At 41.3% G+C, this 21882-nt stretch overlaps 1 protein-coding gene across 2 annotated transcripts in view; it reads right to left on the bottom strand.

Moving 5' to 3' along the window:
• Pik3r1 (phosphoinositide-3-kinase regulatory subunit 1) overlaps positions 1–21882 on the bottom strand; it is an 82165-nt gene that overhangs the window by 25697 nt on the left and 34586 nt on the right. For both annotated transcript variants that reach the window (XM_027401585.2, XM_027401584.2), the window contains exons 3-4: positions 2923–3015; positions 2174–2248 (exon numbers count right to left, since the gene is read on the bottom strand). In XM_027401585.2, coding sequence (XP_027257386.1) covers positions 2174–2248; positions 2923–3015 — 168 coding nt within the window. The remainder of the gene's footprint in view (positions 1–2173; positions 2249–2922; positions 3016–21882) is intronic.

The raw sequence follows: 21882 nt of genomic DNA on the forward strand, positions 1-21882 counted from the left end.
AACCTAGTGGGTAGAGGCTAGGGATGTGGCTAAATACCCTGCAATGAACGTGACAGTCCTCCACTCTTTATCATCGGAACACATGAAGAGTGCCAGGTTAAGAGAAACCAAAATGCATCAGGAGAAATTTAAAACCGTTAAAATTCAAGTGAGACAAAAAGGGGGAGGGGCAATTTGTTTTAGGGTAAAATGAGGGATGGGAGAGGAGGGTAGGGGCAACCAGAATAACCTGGATATAATCCACCACTTTGCCACCCTCCCACCAAATCATGTTAAGTGAATTTCCTCAAGTTGGGCTTTCTTTACTGGGGACTTGAGTCACTAGCACTTCAGAATTAGGTTAACACGAGATGCTGTAAGAGGATGCAGTGTGTGTTAGGAGAAGGGGGCTGCTGCGTGCCCCACCTCTGTCTGGTGCTGCAAATTTAGAATGTTATTTAGAAGCCAGCATTTCTTTGTCAGGTGGCACTGAGGCTTCCTCCAGGATCGTATAATAGCTCGATGTATTGAAAAGTCTATAACTCGGAGACATTGTTTGCAGGTGCACGCCCAAATTTGTCTGCTCTTTTGTGGCTTATGAAAATGTACCAGTTTCTATGTGTGGGTTTTGATGGCAAAGGGGAAGGAAAGCTGCCCATCAAAATATATTACTGACGTGAGTGGATCTTGGTGGTTTACGCCATCTCATGAGTGGTGTGAAAAGAAAAACAAAACCTTTTTCCAAAGCTAACCTGGATCATTTTGTATTGGTCACATTAAAAACCTTAACTACAACTTTTCACAATTTGCTCAGTTTCTGGTGTCTTCACATTTCCTGTGACTTTTAGCATTCAATTTTACTTTTTTTTCCCCCTTGTCACCAACACAAGTGACTCTATTTCAATTGGCAAAGAACAAAATTTGGTGTTTCCTTAACACCCTGGTAAGGTTGGTAGAAATACAGAAAGGGCTCTCACTCTTCCTTTTCTGCCAGTCATCTTCTAATGACCCAGTTGGTGGAAGCACAGGGCACACACAGGAACATGGAGACACGTTGCTCTGTGTGTGCTTGTCTGAGTTCAAGAGCCACAGGAACTGGAGTTGAGGCATTTGCTTGGATGTGCTTCAAGTGAAATCTCTTACTGATAAACATCTAGTCTCACTCTTTTCTCTAAGAAACATCTATTGTAGAAATTCCCTAAGCCTGAAGCTACTTCCTACTTCAAAGAGTTATTTTGTAAGGGTCAGATGGGCATTCCCATCTGACATGCTTCTGAAGGAGCCTTGTCCAGAAAAAGAACAACATATGCAACTCTTTCATTTAAATATTCAAATTCAGGTAAACAATAGGAGGTAGAAAATGACAAAAACAAAAAGAGAATACTATAAATGAATAAAGGATTTGAGAAATTCTACAAGGTGGCATGAGAAGACAGCTTTCTGGAATGAGTTTACTACTTTTCCCTGTATGGAAAAGGAAAGAGGAAGACATATAAAGCCACCATTTGGCAGAATAAGTTAGTGTCTCTTCCTAAGTAATAGTGTGCTGAAGCTGGCTGGTGCTGTTCAATCAAATGTTCTCAGTTTTTCCCAACTCCACATTCAATGACATCATGTTAGAATGAAGTCAACCACAGTGGGGACATTTACCTCACAGAAGAGGCTACGACTCTAACCTGGTAATTTTCCTCTGTAGAGAGTTCAGTTACCATTACCGAATAAACACCCAATGTCACGATGTTACTTGATGGGCATACCACACGAAAAAGAAGGCAGGTGAAGAAAGCCAGCAAACCAGGTGGGCGCGAAAGAGAGACAGAGGATGGGTAAGAGGACAGCAGCAGACATTGGTCAAGTGACACAAACTTAGAATCATTTCAGCTGACACAAATGAATGAGATGTGACCAACCGCAAGACTAAGGAACATGACAGAGATAAAGGGTCTGATGAATGCCTAGAACTTGTTTCTGAAATTCCTGCAGAAGCCAGAGGTTCATATGTGTGAGAAGGGCTGAGAGCTTATACTCACACCTTGACACTGCTAAGGCGTGCCCTAACTTATTCGGGTAAAGGAAATCCTACATGGTTTGAGGACTCCTTTGAGAGTTACAGTGTTGTGTGGATGGGGTGGAGGTGGGCCATCAGAAACAGACAGGTGAGCTTTATCCTCCCTTACAGTTCCATGACACTCACCACAATCAAGAAGCTGTCGTAATTCTGCAGGGTTGCTGGAGCTCTGTGTTCTGTATAGAGTCGAACATTCCAGTCCTAGGACACAAAACAGACTGTGTATGCAAAACACAGCTCTCTGGAGGAACCAGTGAGCCTGCTGCCAGAGGACATTCCAATTCCCATCCGGTATCTAGTCTAGATGTGTACTAAATATTCTTGGAAGCCAACCCCAACAATTAATTTTATCTGGTATGTCAATAATTTTTGGCAAACCCAGTGGGCCATTAAAAAGTAGGTTAATCATCCTATTAAATTATGAAGAATTAAATAGCTCCTACATAGTAATTACATGTTAGTATAGAGCAGTGGTTCTCAACCTGTAGGTTGTGACCCCTTTCGGGAATGAATGACCCTCTCACAAGGGTTGCCTAAGACCATCAGAAAACACAGATATTTACTTATAATTCATACCAGTAGCAAAATTACAGTTACGAAGTAACAATGAAATAATTTTATGGTTGGGGGTCAGGACAACATGAGGAAATGTATTCGAGAGTCCCAGCAATAGGAAGGTTGGGAACCACTGGTCTAGAGTTAGAATTTATCAGCCAGGATTCCTTCCCTGGTACAGGGACTCACGCAGCTAGTGGTTAACACGGGCTCTGTTGACAGCAGTTAGGAAGACATTCACATAATGAATGGCCCAGAGATACATACAACAGCCATGTAATAAAGGTGTAAAACACTAATTCCCTCTAGCAGTCTGTTACCTTTCTTCTCAATGGCGTCCACTAGCTTGATAAGGAGAGGTGGGGCAACATCAGGAGGGGCGAACTGCTCAGCCAGATCGGGAAGGGTCAAAGCTGAAAAAAAAGAAATCCCACATCAGATTTCATGTGAGGCAGTCAACTGCATTCCACCGCAATGAAGAATATTTAAATACAAGTAATTCAATTACTCCCATCCATAGCAAACTCAGAATGGAGTTAACAAGATTCCTATACCACACTACACACTGTTGGGGCCTCAGGGACATACCAGTTGTTTTTCTCCAGAACACTCTCCAAATGCCCACCAAGAATCCCAGAATGCCCTGACAACAGTCCTTTGAAGGTCTCTCCTCTGGGGCATCATTCCTAGGACAGACTGCCCTGCCTCAGGGCACCTCAGAGTCCAGGATGAATCTAGGTTGAGGGGCTCCAGGCTAGAATGGAGCTTGGATGTGCAGGGAGAATGGAGAGATACTTCAGGGTACAGCTCTCTTCTCTCCATGTCCTGGGCACACTGATAACTTCGGGTGCAATCTGGGGAGCTCAGAAAATCTGAAATCAAGTCTGGTTTCTAGGTTATTATGAAAGAACTGTTGCTCAGGTAGGTGAGACTAGATTAAAATCTTGTGAGATAGCATGAACTCCTAGTAGTTGGACATTTGTATGTACCCTTGCACTGAGTTCTAGCCATCCCTAGGCATCATTTCAAGGCCGCACAAATGACCACTGGCCACATAACAACAAATTAAGACCCTGTGTAATTGTTGTCAAAACTTTTGCTTGCGGGGTGGGGGTGGGGATGAGATGCTTAAGAAAGTTTTTTATGTTTATTTCATATTATGTACACGTGTTTTGCTGGCATGTATGTATATATGTGTATGTACCACTTGTGTGCCTGGCACCTGTAGACGAAAGAAAGCCATACCAGATTCCCTAGAACTGGAGTCACAAATGTTTGTGAGTTACCACGAAACTATCTTTCCAGCCCCAAGGAATACGATACTTTGATAAACTGTGTCTTCATATGAGTACATTTTACCAATTGTAATGACACAAAAACATCTAGTACAATGACATTCACAAATTACTTCCTCTGATTATATTGATAACCATATTTCTCACCCAAAAAAGGGGAAAAAAAATGAAGTAAAAGTATTTTTCAAAACTATGCCAGAAGAGGGAGCTAAATATTTCACCTCAAATTTCTCAAACTCCAAAATATAGGGTTGTGAATCTTAATGGAAACATCTTCAGGAATAACTAGTCTGTCAATAGTCCAGTAATTTCAGATGTCTATCATTTATAACTTGCATCTTATCTAGGACAGTTCATTTACTCTACTAAAAGGCCATAGTTAGGTTTCAGTGATATAATTATTATAAGATGTATATGATACCAAAAATTCCAATTAAACCCATCATAAGTACCAAGAATCAACATAGGATAGTAACAGATTTATAATATAAAAGCAGAGTTATTAAATACTGACCTCAAAGGACTAAGTATGACTTAAGCAGTCATTTTGCAAACTCCAAAGCCCCCTGGCCTAAGGCCCCTGCAGATTCCAACATGCCCTGTATAGAGGGACCCATGAGATTTGTCACTTAACTATACTGACCACAACAGCCACCCAGAAAGAAAGAAGGGCTAAAATTCTGAAGGAAAACCCTATCACAACACTGTCAGTGACACTTTCTGTGATGAGGGAAACATTTGTATAGGCTTGCTCTACAATAAAATGACTACTGAAACTTAAAATGTAGCTACTGCAAAATTCAGCATCTGATTTTTTATATATATATTTAATTAACAGATCTGGTCTGAAGTAGCTAAATACAGCTTGTGACCATAGTATTAAAGATTGCAATTTGAGAACCCAAATTCTACCAATGACATGAAAAGTTCCTGAGTCACTTATGCTACACAGACTCCAGAATGAAGACATCTTTCTTTGTACAAGATAAGGCATCCATGCTTATACTCAACAAAATCCACCATCTGGCTTCCCGGGGGGGGGGGGGGGGGGGGGGGGAGGAGAACCTCTGCGTCATGATAATACCATTCTCATAGCTTTTTGACATATTAAATATAGAGTAGATATGCCAATAGCTTTCTAGACTGCTACTGTGTTATGCAGAAGGCTGATGGGATGGAGGACTAAATTCCAGGAACCAAAATGTCTAAGAATAGGGGTAGTACTCTGTTTTGAATTAGTAGTAAGTTTGATTTTGTAGGTAATTTCTATCAAAGAACCAGCGATGAGATGAGTCAATTTTAAATGTTAACATGTGAAATGTTTTTGAAAACCGCTTACAATACAAATGTATTTATTCAAGGTTTATAATCATTTAAATTACAAGCACTGTAAAACTGAAAAAAAAAAAAAAAAAAAGAAGTGTAGCCTCCCATGGGCAGGAAGACCACAAGTTAAAAGATAGCCCAGGCTTCCCAACAACACACACACACACACACACACACACACACACACCACACACACACACACACACCACACACACACACACACACACACACACCACACACACACACACACACACCACACACACACACACACACACACACACACACACCACACACACACCACACACACACACACACACACACACACACACACACACACACACACGGAGCAGCAGCAGTAAAGGGCACACCATTTCATTTCCTTTGATAAACTATAAACCACTTCCCTAGGCTCTCATGTTTCAGCCCCTAACAGCATTCTCTTCCACAAATACCTTCCCTTCTACACTGAACAGAATGAAGGTCATCCTGACCATGTACGTATGTACTAGAAGGGAATCTGAAGGTAGAGAAATGGTGTAAAGACACGCTATCAATCAGGGTTCACTACAGTCTTTTCCTGCTGAGAAACCTCAGAACAACCCCAAACTCAAATGCCCACGGCTAAGTAGTAAATACCCAAGTATGGATACCCACAATGCACTCATGCAACTAACTCCTCAGGTCCTCTCCCCTTTCACTCATACATAACACAAGCATTTTTATGAAAAAAAAAAAAAAAACCCTCTGGCACTGAGATCAGATTTGCTTAATAAAGTTTATCTCTTTCCAAAATCTTATCAACACGATCACTTCGGCAGGCAAATATGAAAACTAAATTAAATGATAATTAAAAATGTTTTGTAATTGTGATTGAAATATGCACCCAACAGTTCTATTCCTCTCTCTACTTCAGCTGAGAAAAAAAGAAAAAAATCAAACTGTCTTGTTTTCCTTTGTCTTTGCTGCATTTCCTTGGCAAAGATGTTTTTGTTTGTCTTTGATTATCCTGAGCTACAAAGTATCTTTTGTTTCACTCTCCGGTGTGTGCTGTGTCAAGTGAATGTCCAGCTGAAGTTTTCAAGATAGAAGAAGCTTTATTGAGCAAAGGTGTGAATCAGAACAGCTGATCAAGCTTTTGCAATAGGAACTCTAAAAGACATCATTTGCAAGGTGAGACAATGAAAACAATAACTCTCGGATTTCCTATTCCTTAGTATAAGGTCTCTCAGTGCACGTCCTCTCTGGAATATTTAGACACAGATAGTACAGCAAGTTCCTGTCACCTGCTTTAGACGATGAGATTATCATTAGAATTCTAAACAGTATTCTGAAACAAAGTGTTACTTTCCTCAATAACACTAAACCCAGCTATTCTCCAATTCCATTAAACACACTAGGCCTATATTTCTGTCATGAGATTTCATCATAAGAGATTCCAGCAGGAAACAGCAATTACTGGGGATGACTAAGCTTGGTAAATTGTTGTTTAGCCCATGATAAAACATCAAATCATAGTCTGATAAAACATAATGATACCAAAAGTTAGTTTGGGGTTTTTTGTTTTGGTTTGTTGGTTTTTCAAGACAGGGTTTCTCTGTGGCATTGGAGGCTGTCCTGGAACTAGCTCTTATAGACCAGACTGGTCTGGAACTCACAGAGATCCACCTGCCCCTGTCTCCCAAGTGCTGGGATTAAAGGCGTGCGCCACCAAAAGTTAAGTTGTTTTTTTTAAAAAAAAAAAAAAAAAAACTACAAAACATACAGGTTGGGGTTATCAAGCAAAACACAAATTAGCAGCACAAACTTCTAAATTTTATATATAAATTCCATCTGATGTAATTTTCCAGATATTTTTGACCTGAAAAGGAATGCATTTTACTTTGGAAGTTTGCCATTTATGCACACTGTCTTAGGTCTCCAGAGCCACGTTCATTCAGAAGCATCTGGAAGCATCTGTGGGTTTCCTGACACATCTAAGCCCAGTGTCTCACTTAGCCAAATCATCTTTCATTGGAAGAAGTCAACATTGTGCAAGGAAAAAGAAACAAAGCAAAAACAGCCGAAAGGTCTGAGAGGGGAGAAGCTAAACCATGTATAATTAATTTCTAAGCAAACTTCAAGCAGAGTTGGTCAGCCTTCCCTTCACACTCACAAGAACTCCAAAGAACCAGGGAGCCCTAGGTCATAGAAGAAATTACTCATGCCGCAATGGAGGCTACATTTTCAGTTTGTTCTTTCTGCAGGCCCTGGTGACAACCAATCTCACATAACAGAAGAGAAGCTCTCTCCAAACTGAAGCCCTTCCCAAACTACCAACTCGGGCAAGCCTCAACACTCCTGGGCACCAGCGGTGTGTGGGAGATGGGAGCATTCTGTGCTCTTAGTGGTGCCAACACCACTGCTAAGTGCAAGATGAAACCGACACACAGCTGCACCTTTTGGAGGCATTCTCCATTTAAAAGAAAGAAAAGAAAAAGACATTTTAAAGTTAGTGCCTGGCAGGACAGAGTGGAAAGTTTAAGCAGAAACATCAAAACGGCAGAGGCTGTCCAAGCCAAGTATTTCATTCCTAATGGAAGCAGCTTAGAAGTGTGTAAAAGAAAAACTGCTCGTTACCACTCAAAATGTAACTGGAAATACACAGGAAAGAAAGGATATATGCAAATGGGGACCGATATTAAATCAAGATGTTAAACTGTCGGCTGACTTGATGAATCCAAGCTTTATTTCTGTCTCAAAAAAAAAAAAATCTTCTCTTGTGACTTCAAAAGAAAAAAAATAGTGGACACAAATCAAAGCAAGCCCGATTCTTTTCTTAAACAAACTCTATAAGCACGTTCATACTGTCTACCTATAACTGCTAATACCCTGGACTTCAAACTTGTTGAGCTCTGTGGGCTGCAAACCACATCAAAAGCTGGTGTGCTCTTTAGGCAAGACAGTTAACACTAAAAAACAAAAACAAATAAAAAAAGAAAAGAAACTGTGAGTTCGTTAATTTTGGTACACACTAGTTTCATCATTAGTTCTGGCTTGATTAAAAGCACAAAGGGACTGGGTTTCTGTCCTTGTGGCACCACTTACTGACAGTAATCTTGAGCAAGTTAATTAACATGGACCTGAGGGTTTTCATCTGTAAAATGGGAATAATTATATGAGTTAGTAAGGATTAGTGAACAACATCTCCTCTGTGGACACAGTACTTAGGGTGTATAAAGTACAATCACTATTCAAGAAATTTTTACTATGATTAATCAAAGGTTTTGCTTTTAGTGTGTATAAATATTTGTCTGCAAGTCTGTATATATACCACTGTGGGTCTAGTGCCCAAGGAGGCCAGAAGAGGGCATTGGATCCCCTGGAACTGGAGTTACTGATGGTTGTGAGCTACCACGTGGGTGCCCAGGAACTGAACCCAGGTCCTCTGCAAGACCAGCCAATGTTCTTAACTACTGAGCAATCTCTCCAGCCCCATTAGTAGACTTTTACATATTCATTCCCGATGACAAAATTTAAGACCAGAGCCATCTGTAATATTAAGCCATTTTTCTTAATATTTCTGAAAGGAGGGGAGCTTGAAAAATGTGTGAAAGGGTCACATTAACATTGCCTCATGTTCTATAAGAAATGATCAGTACCTTTTGAGACATCAGCTCAAACATTATATTATGTTTAATTTATCATACTTTCTCCCAATAAGGACCACAATCCTAATCTGTTTAAGTTATTTGACTTCAGTTCTTTGAATATGGAGGGGAAACTAAGTTGAAATGATTGTATAATAAATTATACTAATCTTCCAGAAACAAGATGGGCTTTTTCTTTGGATGAGGAGGAAGATTAAGAAAAAAAAGTACAGGCCATGAAAAATGGGAATCGATACGAAATAAATCTTCAGGCATGACCACATTGTTTTCAGAGGTAACTACTAATGTGGAATTTTTCAAACTGCTCAGAGATTTAAACTGAAGAGTCTAGTTCTTGTAGATGTCCTGTGCCCTCAGTTCTTCAGATCTCCAAGTTCATCTCCCCGTCTCTTCTGCTCCACAGTCAGAAGGCAAGGGAAGAATGGGAGACTCCGCCTACTTGGTTTTCTTTCTACATAACAGACTGGCATCAGAAACAAACAGCAAACCAAGGTCTTATGAAGCATATGCAGGCACACAGCTTTGCCTTGGATGGCCTCTGCTAAAGCCTCAAAGTGACTAGAATACCGAAGCACAAGGTTGCACTTAATCTTTGACAGGCAGGCTAATTAATTGTGATCCTTATCACCTAAATTGGAATCTGATGTAGAGATGACAACTTACAGTGCACAGCAAATTAAAATGCTGAGCAAGAGGCAAATAGGGAAGAAGGAGTGTGTGTGTGTGTGTGTGTGTGTGTGTGTGTGTGTGTGTGTGTGTATGTGTGTGTATGTGTGTGTGTGTGAAAATAATTTATAATTGAGGCCATGGCATTTCAGATGCCAGTGATTTCTAAGTTAGCTGGTCTTGGGTCTGTTGGCTTAGAAAGGCTTCATCTGAATCATGACTCAGATGCCCCATAAGAAAAGAATGGAGAGGTGGGGAAGGGGAGAGAAAAAAAAAATCACATTTCATGCACATGGTGGGCACACCAGCTAGGAGTCATGTCCCCACACTCTTTTACCCACATGCTCTTATTTATTTTTCACAGCAGCTCAAGGATGTCTCATCTTTATTATTCTTGATTTAAAGGCAAGGAAACAGATGTAGAAAAATTAAGTCATTTAGTCAATGTCATAAACTCATAAGTAGTACACATGTGTTCAGCTTGGGCCTATTTTCTCTTTGTCTGTCTCTGGCTAGGGAAAGAAACCTATGATGTTTCTCAGTGGTAACTGCAGTAAGAGTGTCCTGTAACATATAAGACATGTGACACTCAATCCCACAAGGCCATGGCCATAATATTTACTGGTGGGTTCAAGTAATGCCACCTTGACAGCAGTATCAGTTTATGTATATCCTCCCCCAAGTTAGACAATAAATGTATTCTCCTCCACTTTCACACTATTTTGATGTACAGATAATCATCATTATGCATTGTGAAACAGTGGAAGCCTCTGGAGTTAGGGGCATAGAGAAGAACTAGATGAGGGTGGGATGGCAGCAATGCTCTCCCACATAAATTCGACAACAAATTTCAGAGTCAAACTTACAAAACATGTTGCAAATGCTACAGTGAAGCCTGATCTTAAGATGTAATTTGAGAAGTCCCAAAGGCAATTAGAGGAAGCGGGTGGCACAGAAAGTTATCACAGTGACACCAGAGACCCAAAAGATGTCTGATTTAGGCTGGCAACCACTGACCAATAAGAAGCAGATGCTGGCTTCCCTAGGGAGGACAGAGCTTGAGAAGAAAAAGCTGCCAAAGAGAGTTTTTAAGAAAGCCTGGATGAAAATTAGAGGCAAAAAGAAACCACCAAATCCCATCCTAGGAACCCCAGGGAGCCAGGGCTTTTCTCTGACATTTGAAAATATACTGAAAACTGGAAGGGATTGGTCAGTGAATGCCTGTCTATGTTCCACCTACACCCTACAATTAGTATTTTGCCATAAATGTTATAAATATTTTTGGTGCATCTCAAGGTAAGAGGCACAAATGGCTTGCCATGGACTGTACTATGTTCCCCATAATTCATAGGTTGAAGCCCTTTGAGGTACCAGTACCCACCCCTCAAAGTGATGATACTCAGACACAGCCTCTGGAAGGTTATGAGTTTAGGTGAGGTCATGGGGCAGGTCCTTCAGAATGAGAGTAGTGCTTTCACTGTTTCCAGGGGAGACTGCATGGAAGGAGGCCATATACAAACCAAAAAGCGGCTCACTGGGTCTTCACCCAGTTACCAGAACTTACAAAGGTTCTATGCTAATCTGAAGCTCCTTTGTCTAGGAAAAGTCAGTAATAAATTGCAAACTCTTCAAGAATTTAGTAAACACCTCCATGTGTCAGAATGTTCCTGATAGTGATTTACAAAGTGTTGTCCATGCCTTTACATGCATATCAGTAATTCTTAAGTATGTATGGTGGAGAGCCGGGATTCTGCACTTCCCAGAAGCTTGCAGGTTATATCCATGCTGTAAGATCTTAGACTACCCTTTCAAGGAACAAGAATTGAAGATGAGTGTACCAATGGTAGAGAGAAAAACATGCAAAGAGTCAGACTCTCTGGCCCCTGATACTGATAACTCTTGCCTACATGCACTTGGCTTCAGAGATTATTTTTACAGTGGACCTCAGTGGCAAAGCACTTGTGTTGGGCAGATGGCCTTGACTATGTGGCTTAGATCTGATGTCCTATAACTCGATATCAACAGATATTAGGAGCAGAGAGTCTTGTTGTTTGGGGCATATGTGAGGAAGGATGACGTGAGTCACAACTTGACTGAGGTCCCAAGGTAAGTAAGTTCCAGCCAAGGACAAGGCTCCTTAGATTTGGTGTGTGGTTTGGAGAGGAGGCAGAGAGAAGTGGGGCATTGGAGAAGCAGTGGAAGCCAATTGCCACTACTCCCAGTGGCTTCCAAGAATAGAGTTAGTGTGAGAAACTGTTTGGTGCTTTCTCCCTTAGGACCTGAAGAGCCTTGGGAGGCCCCATAATTGTCCCCATTTTATAGACAGGAAAGTAAGATTTAAAAAATGAGGTGATTGGCCCGAAATCAGTACAACAGTAAGTGGTGGCAAACTGATTTGAATGAATCCAGCTTGCTTTCTTGGGAGGAGCACTTTGTGCATTCTGCAGGTTACACAAGATCAGAGGCTGTGAAGAGCTTTGCAGGAGACTGATGTTAATGACCCTGGTAACATTTACAGGCCTTGGTGTCAAGAAGCGTGTTTGTTCAAATTGGGCTTGGGTTGGTAGGCCAGCTCTCACCACGGCCCTTTCTTTATCAGGTTTGAGATTTTGCCAGCCCACTCTGCCAGGCTAAATATTTTCAGGACAGCATTTATTAAATATTTTTCTCATAAGGCTAAACTAAGCACATTCTTCCTCAAGAATGTCATTGGGTTTATTTGGCTAAAAATAACTGGCCAACTTATCATGTTTGGCAAAATATGAAGGACTCTTTGTGAATCATCAGGTGGTGGAAAGGTCCAGTAAAGAATATAGTGACCCAGGGACTGAAGAGATGCTCAGTGGTTAAGAGCATTGGCTGCTTTTCCAGAGGACTTGGATCCAATGGCTATAACTCTAGTCCCAGCAGATCCAATGTCTACTTCTGGCCTCTGAAGGCAGTATATGCATGTGGTACACAGACGTTCACACAGGCAAAACACCCAACATGTAAAATAAATAATAAAAACAAAAATAATAGTATAGTGACTAGAATATCAGAAGGGGAAGAACAAGAGAAAGACGGATTGCATGTGGAATGAGCAAGAGAGATGAAAGACTCAAAAATATCCTCTACATAGTGGGAGAATTGCATGAGAAAATAAAGTTTGTAAATCAGACTTCTTCATTAACAAAATCTTTTTTAAAAAATCACAGGCAGAAAACTATGTTATCTCCATATAATAAAGGCAAATGATCTGGAGATAAAAGTAAACACGGCATTAAGGGCATGAAGGGTCATGGTTTGAAAGAAGTCAGGCAATTTGCCTTTACCACCTCCATTGCAGGCAATTAATTCTGGTGGGCTAATACATTTTCCTATTCAAAAGATGCCATGTTCAACAAATAAATGGACAAAAAATACATCCACTTCTTCATTAAAGGAGTGAAATGACTTAGCTTGGTTATGATTTTAAGAATATTGAGTCCGTTGAAGCTGAAGATGGAGTGTATTAATACACTCTCTTAAAAACATCTCCATTTGGAATTAGCACTAAGCTATTGGGGAGTTATTTTTGCCTAGCTAATCTTTTATTTTATTTTATTTTTCTTAACTGCAATACCAGGAAGCCCTGCAGATAGAATTGTAGCAAAATATTAAGTATATATTGATTGCATCTGACCTTGTTCCACCAAAGATTCTCAGAATAAGTTAACAAACAGGGAGGTGACATTTAACGAGCGTGCTGCTTGAAAGTCTGTGGGGCTGAAGCGCTCAAGTCAATACAAAGGAGCTAACTGCCCCGAGAAAAGAAGCCAGGCTCTGGGGAGGAGGTAACCAGTCAAGACTTTTTAATCAACACCTTAGCTCTTGGAAATATGGTGTCCTGCAGACAGGACACAGCTGAAACTCGCTGGCTGCGAGTGGCAATGGTAGGAAAATGTTGATTTTCTATAAATGGAAATACCTGGGATGTTGTTAATGAAAAAGCAACCGGGAGTGACTCAGTCTGGTGGAAGGCGGGGAGGGGGCGCTGCTTTCACTGTGGGTGCTCTTTTCTGCCATTAGCGTCTCAGAGAAGACCCTTTCTGTGCTCCCCTCCCCCCAACCGCGTTCTCCCCCATAGCCACCAGTTCTCTGTTGGACCGAACAGGAAGTGATAGGGCCTGCACCATGGGAAGGAGTTTTGTACATTTTGTTCTATCAGATTAGCCTCGGTAACTTTATGAATTATGAGCTGTCAACTCCTTTTTCAACTGCTATAGAATAGGCTTCTTAGAAATTGTAGCTATAAATAAAACAACAGATGTTTTCAATTGGCTGCAAGAGCACTTGGGCAACTTTGTTACAGGGGAGAAGTTAAAGGAACTCACGGCACGACTGCATTAGGGCTCCACCTGTTGGCTGCTTTTGTAACAGCCTTCGAAAGACACATTTTTCATTCACAAATTATTGTTTGAGGCCACTTACAAACTGTTAAACTCTAGTAAATAAACCAGGAAGGGGTTTAAAAAAAAAGCTCTACACTCTCTTCAACTTCTATTTATTTATTATTTGTTTGTTTATTTGCTTGTTTGTGTTTGCTTAGATCCTTTTCTGTCCACAACTGTCACTATATCCCAGAAAAAAAAAAAAAAAAAAAGACAAGAGGTGAAGGATGTGTTTGATGTTTTCCTGGTTTCTCCACGGTCAGGGAGAGTCAGATACCTTTAGACTAAACATTCAATATCTCTAACCACATTTACACAGCTGAGTGAAATGGTCAAGGATTAATATTTATCAGCCATTATTAAACTGCTTCTAGTTCTTAAATTCTAGGGTTTGGAGAAGAAACATAGCTAAATACAAAATTATTAGATGTACATGTTTCATGTACATGAATCACTTTTAGAAGTAACTGTGTTCTCAGCTGCTGTGCTACTACAATTCTGGCAACAATGTGAGGTGCCCGTAGGACAGCAGGTTACTAGGTCACGCACAGATTACTGTGTGTGCATGGCACTAGAAAGTGGGAGAGTGGTAGCAATTATTGACACATCATCTGGTTACAATTCTCTGTCATTCTGAACCCAGGGTACCGGGCTTAAAGGGGTGTTTGCAAATTAGGTATAAGTTTTCACTTGGCCAGAACAAGCTATATTTGACACTGAAGAATTCCGGTGCTTTCCCAACATGGACCTCATGGAAGATAACAGGCCAGTGTGTAAGTCGTGACTGCTACAAAGCAGACTGTGACAGCAGCGGAGCTTCTACTCATGCTGCTCGTGGGGACAGAAGAAGTGAGAAGCATGGGGACAGTCTGACCTGGAAACCACACTACATACACGCTCTGAGTGTTTCCTGTAGCCATGACAGCTGCCTGGAAAAGTCCATCAGTCTCATCTGGTGCTTGGGACAGAGACTCAGAGAGACCGGGTGTGGGCGCCAAGGGTACAGCGGAGGATACAGCTCCAAGAGCACTTCTCTTTCCTTTGATTTCTTTCTCTTGTCCTCACTCTTCTACTCTTCTTAGTTATTTGTCAAAGCAATCCCTTCGATGGTTTCAGATTTCTGATCAATGCACGGACAGCACTGCTGGGCTCTGAGAGAAAGAGGGTAGGGGAGGGCAAATATACCTGTGAACTAATCAGTGACAGGCCAGGTAGAGGTGGATGATTCTGAGAAATTGGCCCTGCTTGCCAAGCCCTAGGGCCTTCTAAATTTATTCATTCCCCAGAGGGAACTTGTTGTTCAGGTATTTAATTCTTCAGAAAAACAAAACAAAACAAAACAAAAACAACATACATTCTTTAAAATGTAGTCATGGAAGATAATCCCAAACCACATAAAATCAGAAAGAATACACTAAGCCCAGAGCAACTGAACTGTGGGCACATAGATGACAATAGTCACAGTTAACACTATGATGCCTTTAGCATGTGCTGTGTTCTGCACTTCTGTGCTTGGGTGGTTTTTCCTAAAATTTCCAAATACAATCTTCTACCACACTGTGAGCAAAGCTCTATAATTCCCATCTTTATGAGGAGGGGGAGACTGGTGACTCACTGAGTTTGTTCAGTTTCACTCAACTGAACCCATCAGAGCCAATGTTCAATTCAAGGGACTTCCCTTGTGCTAAGTACCTTCAAACATGGACAGCCTAGAGCCAGAGGCAAAGTTAGAAATGGTTCTGGGGTCAAAGAACAGACTCAGGAAGTGGGAACTGTCCTTGACTGGTCTGGTTCCCTATACAACATACTCTTCTTTTCCTAAGAGTCCATACAATGTCCAGCATATCTGATTGTTAGCTACCCAAAGGGAACAGTTCCCATCATGGTGACATTCACCTCTCCTCACTCCTGGAAATCACACTATGACAACAGCTTGTGGGCACAGTTCTGTCCTTTCCCAACTGACCATTCACTTTGGAAGAATAAAGACATATCTGAAAAGAAATCAAACAGAACACATGACACAGTCACCATGTGGACTTCAGAATTGGAGGGCCCTGCAACAGGAGCCCTGAATGAAAGCAGGTATGTAATTGAGTTTTGTAGCAGCTACATTCATCTTCTACTTACTCTTATACATGTAAAATGTGATCACTTCAACATATAGCAGATAAAAAGAATTAAGTAGGGATTCTACAGGCTTCATTTCTACCCATGTCATACTCAGAACAACCTTAGTATAGAGCAGCGATCTGCCAGCAGCTCAATGTGGCTGTGACTTGAGGGGGTGGACTCTGGAGCAATGCTTTTTCCAATACTCTTCCAGTCTTCCTCAGTGTGTGGCTTTGGTTATCTGGGGAATGTATTCATTTTAAAATCAAAATTATTAAGACACACAAATGAGCTACACGGTAGTAACACAGGAGGGTCCAACAGGAAAGTACACTGTTAATGATGGCACATGACCACTCAAAATGGCTCAGACCTCCCGGGGAAGCACTTGGGCTGAGCTGATCAGGTGTTGGGGGCACCCCCAGCATTTGACACAAGCAAAGAACCTGCTGGAATACCAAGTCATCTGTCCCAGAGTTTGTCATGGTGTCCAGCATGAGGCCAGGACATCAGCACGGCTGTAGTGAAACGGTGTGATTAATAAAGTTGTTACATCTGATGCTTCTCCATCTGCTACTGGCTTCCCCTAAAATGAGCAGGAAATTTGACTGTATGCCTCCTGTTTCGAGACCATCGTCTGCTGACTGCAGATGACAGAAGGTTCAATTACCAGGGAAAGGCTGGCATCGCTTAGCCATGAAGTCAGAAAACCCACAGTCTGCTCAGGCTCACATCTGGACAATATGAGCTGCAATAATTTCATTTATAAAATTAGGGATCATTAACATGTCCCATATTGGCTGAGAGACAAATGAATACAAGTTACAATACAAAAGGGGTGGAGGTAGAAATATCTACCAATATGAGAGGCAGAGGCAGGCACCTTGGTGAGCTGTGTTTCTTCTTGATAAGATGGTCTAATGCTGAACATTTTTATAGCACAGTTGCCACCAATTCAGTCTTTCTAAAGCATTCAGGTTAACGACCTCATTCTTAAAAAGACAGAACTATTTTTCAAGGGAGGTGGTTACAATCTTAAGTCTAAGCTACACACTTGTCTTGAAAAATGAAAACAAAACAAAAAGAAAAAGAAAAGAAAAAATGGCCACAGAGAACAGCAGAGCTGTGCAGCAACCCCTTATGCTGTGATACTCTCCTCTTGCCTGAGGTGGCTATGCTGACTGCTGTTCTCTCCTGAAACCTGGCCCTTTATAAGTACATGGCTTGTGAAGCTTCAACCCAGCTCCTAACTGACACTTATAGGAAACAATGAGTTTCATAACTCAAATATCTATTAATAACGAAGAGAGTTTCTTTTCCCAGAAGAGAACTTTTTATAAAACAGGGAGAAAAGCAGGTCACCTCTGTGCAAGGTTTTGTGGGAGGTGGGCAGCAGAAAAAGATATCAGGCCAACATCCTCAGCCACACTTTGGGCCTATTATAAAAACCTGACACCAAGTTAAAAAATCCTGATTATTTAGGAAAAGCAGCAAGAAAAGAAGAGAACCTGGCAAGGGAATCTCCCTTAGAACATGTCACGTCCTGGGTCAACAGATGCTGAAAATAACAACTGAGTGCCTTAACAGGCCCAACTAACACAGAACATCAAGTAGATATAACAAAATGGAACTCCTTCAGCCAATGACAGTTCTGGGCTTTAAAAAAAAAAAAAAAAAAGGCTTGCAAAAGTTGGCTAAAAGTTTCTCAATCAACTTTCTGTAGAATCACATCAGATGGGCATTCTGTTAGGGTTTTTTGTTCTGCAGGGCCAGGCTAGATCCCAAGAGCAAAGTGTTACCTCAGACCTGAATCCAGTGCTCATGGTACTGAGGCAGGCAAGGCCAAGAAGGCCACAAATTACTTCAGATCTGCTCTGGCCAAACAAAGGATACAAATTCCCAATGTAATAAATGGGGCAGGGTACTCAAGACTAATTCAAGCAAAATATCAGTAAACTAGAGCACTAGGCTTTTGGTGACAGTCATCCTTTCCCAGACCTTTCAACTTGCCAGTGTTTTCCTTCCTCCATAACACATTCAAATCTCTGTCTCATATTCATTTGCTTTCCTCTGCCATCTGCCCTTCACATTGAAATCAACCTGGACCTATGAGAATGCTCAAGATTGCAGCACTCTCTGGCTTTTGCATCACACAAAAGCCACCTCCCAACTGACTGAAAATGTCATCGCACACAGTGTATATACCAGGCAGGTCACCAGACAAAAGAGGGAGCAGTTTAATTTGCTCACTAATGACAAAAATCTAAGACCTGACAAAGATTAACATGAGCATGTGTGTGAACACTGCAAAACACAATCAACTTTACTACACATATAAGAAAAAAAAAAATGGACATGTAAAAATAAAAAAGTGCAAAGAGGAACACTAAAACAACAACAAACAAAATAAAAGAAAAAGAGTAGGGGTGGGAAAATACTAAAGAGTATTAAACCCAAGGAGCAAATGAACATAACATCTTTTGTGGAAATCATGCTGAAGGAACTCAGCCCTATTGCCATAAAGAACTCCAGGAAGGCAAATGTGTGCACCAGATTCCAACAGCCTGCTCATGGGGGGGCCCTTGCAAACACTACCATTAGCTCTGCTGCTTTTAATTAATAGCACAGCTGGGAGCACCTTGCCTAACTTAGCAAAATATCCTTTAAATAGGATTCTGAACATTTTTATAAGCACTGGATCCATTTATTTTTCAAGTCAAATAAATAACCCCAAAATAAATTGAAACTGGGCTCTTTTAAAAACAGTCACTATTTCACATTGAATGTGCTCCTGAGGCCAGAGGAAATGGGCTTTCCTTTCCCAAACTTTTTAGCCAAGTACTCACAAACCCTGTTTCTTCCCAAGAATATTTGCCTTTTTTTTTTTTTTTTAATTTCTCAGAGCCCAGTTTTAAAAGGCTGGAACTTTTCACAAGGCAAAATAATTCCATTTGCTAGTTGGCTCCTTCTCTGAGCCCAGCTTGGATCCTATGGGACACATAAACCCTTGACTGAAATGCAGGCTAAGTGTCGTGAACCATGCTAGGATATTGGTCAACCACAGCTCAAAGTACAGAATTCAGAGAGAGATGTGAAGACTAGCTTTAAAGCAAGTGTGGCAAGCAGACACACCATTGAGCATTAATTTTAAGCCAAAGTACACAGAAGCATTCAAGGAGAAAATACACCACTTTATGACTATTTGGGGGAGTAGGACTAGTAGCCTGATAGCAATGACTATGTCAGGAAGATGGCACAAGGTAAATAGATTCATGTTTACCTGAAATTCATTAAGCCCAATTGCAGAATTAAAGCAAAACATTTGTTTTGTCAAATACCCTTTGCAGGGCCTGGGAAGCTATCTCAGTGTCAAGGTGCTTGTCAAAGCTGAGTGAGATCATGGGTTCCATTCCTAGCATTGAGGGAGTGGAGGATGCAAAACTGAACAGCAAACTAAACAATAAAAAATAGAGTTTTATTTGCCTTGGGGGAAAAACTGTCAAGTAGGTCTAGTTTTCAGCTCCTGGCTGTGTGAGCCAACTACCACTGGATGGCAGTGGGGTTTTATTTAATGAAACTGCTCAGTGAGCATGGGTCATTCAAGTCTTTTCTCCAACATGCCTGGCTGGCTCCAAGGCCCCAGAGGATTAAAAAAAAAAAAAAAATTTAAATTAAAAAACAAAAAAAAAACAAACAAATGCTCTTCTTTTAAAGAAAGGTTGGGTGACGAGACCTAAGACTGAAATCACAAATCTCTGAATATTCAATAAGTTTCTAGTTTGGTATTATAAAGAAGTGTAGAAGACAGAGCTGTTGCAGTCTTTTTTGGAAAGTCTCAGGAGTTTGGAACAGGCACACATCTATCTGCATGCACGCAGGCAGACGCACGCTCAACACACACACACACACACACACACACATAAAAAAAACACACACACTACAAAGAAAGGTTGGGGACAACCTAGACACAAATCTCTGATATTCAATACACACTGAACACACACACTTCTGCAGTTTGCTGTTAAATACTGTCACCTTGAGCCCAGTAAAGACACTGAAACCAATTCTACCTCTAGTTTTTCTGGTGAACTTGATGGCTTCACCACACTTTTCACTGGTACACATTTCCCTCCTTTCCTTTGGGGGTGGGGGGTGGGGAGTCAGTAACCTCACCAGTGACAAGTTTTGCTTTCAGTAAGGACATTTGCCAACTTAAACAGCATCTCCCAGGGCAACAGGATAATCAAAGACACATGGAGGCCCTTGCTGTCATCAGAGGCAAACAAGCTCAACTCTGCCTGAAATTGAGCCTATAATTCGGCTGATCCTCAGGCTGGGAAAGGTGTGGCCCAGAGGGTCTAGAATACAGCAGAGAAGGGACCCAGAAGCAAACTTTCTCATCTCTGAAGGGTTTCTCACCAGCACTGCTCCTTCTAAAGAGACACAGGAGGCCAACTGCTCTAATACTTGGCAGATGAACACCTTAAGATACAAAGCATTGAAATCGTCCTCACTCCAGGCTGATAAAAACTTGGGCACTGTCAGCCAAGCTGGATCACAAGATGCCAAGTGGGTCACTCCTGCCCACAGCCAAGGCCCCACCAACTCCAAACTAGGGTCAAAGCCCTGGAGATTCCTATCTGGGGCTGCAGTTTTCGTCTCCCCTCCCCCCCACCACCTCTGTATGTCTTGCTCCGTGAATCTAGAAAGATTTCAAAACCACGAAAAGTCTAAAAATGAGAAAGAATGAACAGGCTAGAAGACTTGAAACAGAACTTGTAATTCTAGTCCACAAAACTGTTTCCTATCCTCTGTGGCTGGGTCCAGGGTCATGGTCAGCGGCTGATTCATCCAGTCCACAGAACTCAAGGCTGCCCCCACCCACAGGCAACTTGATCCATCAATGGCTTACAAGTACCCAGAGCCCTCAGGTTTTCTTGTTTTTTTGTCTTTTGTTTTTGTGGTACTGGGATTAAACCCATAGCTTCCTGCATGTTAGGCAAGTACTCTACCACTGTGCTGGCTAGTTTTACTTCGACTAGCCCATTTTGGGAAAAGGGACCTCAGGTAAGAAAATGACACCACAAGATTGGCTTGTGGTGTATTCTTTTTTGTTGTTGTTGTTGTTGTTTGTTTGTTTTTTGCTTGATTGATAATTACTAAGGGAGGATACAGCTCACTGTGGGCAGTACCTCCCTTGGGCTGGTGGTCTTAGGAGCTATAAGAAAGCAGGCTGTCAGATGTGGTGCACATCTTTAATCCCAGCATTCGGGGACAGAGGCAGACAGATCTCTGTGAGTTCAAGACCAGTATGGTCTATAGAGCGAATTCCAGGATAGGCTCCAAAGCTACAGAGAAAACCTGTCTTGAAAAATAAAAAAAAAATAAAAAATAAAAAAAAAAGCAGGCTGAGTAGGCCATGGGAAGAAAGCCTCTAAACTGCTTATACATCAGTTCCTGCCCCTAGATTTTTGTTTTGAGTTCCTGTCCTGACTTCATGGAATAAACCCTTTCCTCACCAGGTTACTTTTGGTCATGGTTGTTTTACTACAGCAACAGAAATCCTAAGACAACAACTAAACTAACTTATGTCAGTTACCCCCACTTTCTTCCTTCATTTAATTTTCAATGGGATCTCAAACTTGCTCTGTAGTTCAGGCAGGCCTTAAACTTGTGATTCCTACCTCAGTCTCCCCAACAGTTGGGATTACAATGTGCCACAGTTCTGGCTCAGAGTCCCAAATACAGCCTAAGAAGTGGTAACTCGAATGGCCATGGGCCATAAGGGATTAAAGGGCATATTCATTATCAAAATGGCTATA

Source organism: Cricetulus griseus, chromosome 2 (genome assembly GCF_003668045.3).
Source record: "Cricetulus griseus strain 17A/GY chromosome 2, alternate assembly CriGri-PICRH-1.0, whole genome shotgun sequence".
NCBI lineage: Eukaryota > Metazoa > Chordata > Mammalia > Rodentia > Cricetidae > Cricetulus > Cricetulus griseus.